Raw genomic sequence first — 2500 nt, 5'->3', positions numbered from 1 at the left:
CTCCAGCTACGGTACCTGTTGAGGCCCAGCCTCTACCTCTCCAGCTACGGTACCTGTTGAGTCCCAGCCTCTACCTCTCCAGCTACACTACCTGTTGAGTCCCAGCCTCTACCTCTCCAGCTACGGTACCTGTTGAGGCCCAGCCTCTACCTCTCCAGCTACGGTACCTGTTGAGTCCCAGCCTCTACCTCTCCAGCTACAGTACCTGTTGAGGCCCAGCCTCTACCTCTCCAGCTACACTACCTGTTGATGAAGTTGCCCAGGTTGTTGAGAAGCTCAGAGTTGTTCTTGGTGGCCATGTCCACCCAGGAGAAGGCCGAGTCCTGTCCCTCAGGACGGAGGTAGAGCAGGTAGAATCTCCACACGTCAGAGGGGATGCCCGTATCCTTGGCCATGTCACCAAACACACCAACACCTCGACTCTTGGAGAACTTGGTGTCCTCGTAGTTGAGGTACTCTGAGAGAAAACACCGACACAGTGGATCATTTCAACTTATCCAGAACGACTAACAACTGCAAGTGGATTGAACTGGGTAACATGAACAGTCAACAATCACAGTGGTAAAACACAAAATGAAACATCTAAAATAGAAAATTGTATTGTCTGCAATATTACAAGTTTCACCAACACTAAAGCCCTTTGTGTGTGTGTGTGTGTGTGTGTGTGTGTGTGTGTGTGTGTGTGTGTGTGTGTGTGTGTGTGCATGTCAAATCAAATTGTATTAGTCACGTGCGCCCCGAATACAACTGGTGTTGACCTTACGGTGAAATTCTTACTTACAAGCCCCTAACCAACAGCGCAGTTTAAAAAATACGAATAAGAAATAAAAGTAACAAGTAGTTAAAGAGCAGCAGTAAAATAACAATAGCAAGGCTATATACAGGGGGTTACGGTACAGAGTCAATGTGGAGGCTATATACAGGGTGTTACGGTACAGAGTCAATGTGGAGGCTATATACAGGGGGTACCGGTACAGAGTCAATGTGGAGGCTATATACAGGGGGTACCGGTACAGAGTCAATGTGGAGGCTATATACAGGGTGTTACGGTACAGAGTCAATGTGGAGGCTATATACAGGGTGTTACGGTACAGAGTCAATGTGGAGGCTATATACAGGGGGTACCGGTACAGAGTCAATGTGGAGGCTATATACAGGGTGTTACGGTACAGAGTCAGTGTGGAGGCTATATACAGGGTGTTACGGTACAGAGTCAATGTGGAGGCTATATACAGGGTGTTACGGTACAGAGTCAATGTGGAGGCTATATACAGGGTGTTACGGTACAGAGTCAATGTGGAGACTATATACAGGGGGTACCGGTACAGAGTCAATGTGGAGGCTATATACAGGGTGTTACGGTACAGAGTCAATGTGGAGGCTATATACAGGGTGTTACGGTACAGAGTCAATGTGGAGGCTATATACAGGGTGTTACGGTACAGAGTCAATGTGGAGACTATATACAGGGTGTTACGGTACAGAGTCAATGTGGAGACTATATACAGGGGGTACCGGTACAGAGTCAATGTGGAGGCTATATACAGGGTGTTACGGTACAGAGTCAATGTGGAGGCTATATACAGGGGGTACCGGTACAGAGTCAATGTGGAGGCTATATACAGGGTGTTACGGTACAGAGTCAATGTGGAGGCTATATACAGGGTGTTACGGTACAGAGTCAATGTGGAGGCTATATACAGGGTGTTACGGTACAGAGTCAATGTGGAGGCTATATACAGGGTGTTACGGTACAGAGTCAATGTGGAGGCTATATACAGGGGGTACCGGTACAGAGTCAATGTGGAGGCTATATACAGGGGGTACCGGTACAGAGTCAATGTGGAGGCTATATACAGGGTGTTACGGTACAGAGTCAATGTGGAGGCTATATACAGGGTGTTACGGTACAGAGTCAATGTGGAGGCTATATACAGGGTGTTACGGTACAGAGTCAATGTGGAGGCTATATACAGGGTGTTACGGTACAGAGTCAATGTGGAGGCTATATACAGGGGGTACCGGTACAGAGTCAATGTGGAGGCTATATACAGGGTGTTACGGTACAGAGTCAATGTGGAGGCTATATACAGGGTGTTACGGTACAGAGTCAATGTGGAGGCTATATACAGGGTGTTACGGTACAGAGTCAATGTGGAGGCTATATACAGGGGGTACCGGTACAGAGTCAATGTGGAGGCTATATACAGGGGGTACCGGTACAGAGTCAATGTGGAGGCTATATACAGGGGGTACCGGTACAGAGTCAATGTGGAGGCTATATACAGGAGGTACCGGTACAGAGTCAATGTGGAGGCTATATACAGGGGGTACCGGTACAGAGTCAATGTGGAGGCTATATACAGGGGGTACCGGTACAGAGTCAATGTGGAGGCTATATACAGGGTGTTACGGTACAGAGTCAATGTGGAGGCTATATACAGGGTGTTACGGTACAGAGTCAATGTGGAGGCTATATACAGGGGGTACCGGTACAGAG

The 2500-nt window shown here is 47.9% G+C and overlaps 1 protein-coding gene across 5 annotated transcripts in view; it reads right to left on the bottom strand.

The window, feature by feature from the left end:
- Positions 1 to 2500, bottom strand: part of mars1 (methionyl-tRNA synthetase 1) — a 66458-nt gene that overhangs the window by 14573 nt on the left and 49385 nt on the right. For all 5 annotated transcript variants that reach the window (XM_045691925.1, XM_045691927.1, XM_045691926.1 and 2 more), the window contains exon 15: positions 244 to 457. In XM_045691925.1, coding sequence (XP_045547881.1) covers positions 244 to 457 — 214 coding nt within the window. The remainder of the gene's footprint in view (positions 1 to 243; positions 458 to 2500) is intronic.

Source organism: Salmo salar, chromosome ssa12 (assembly GCF_905237065.1).
Source record: "Salmo salar chromosome ssa12, Ssal_v3.1, whole genome shotgun sequence".
NCBI classification, from domain to species: Eukaryota; Metazoa; Chordata; class Actinopteri; order Salmoniformes; family Salmonidae; genus Salmo; species Salmo salar.
The sequence above is the reverse complement of the archived record's forward strand: the minus strand, read 5'-3'. Positions and strand labels throughout refer to the sequence as shown.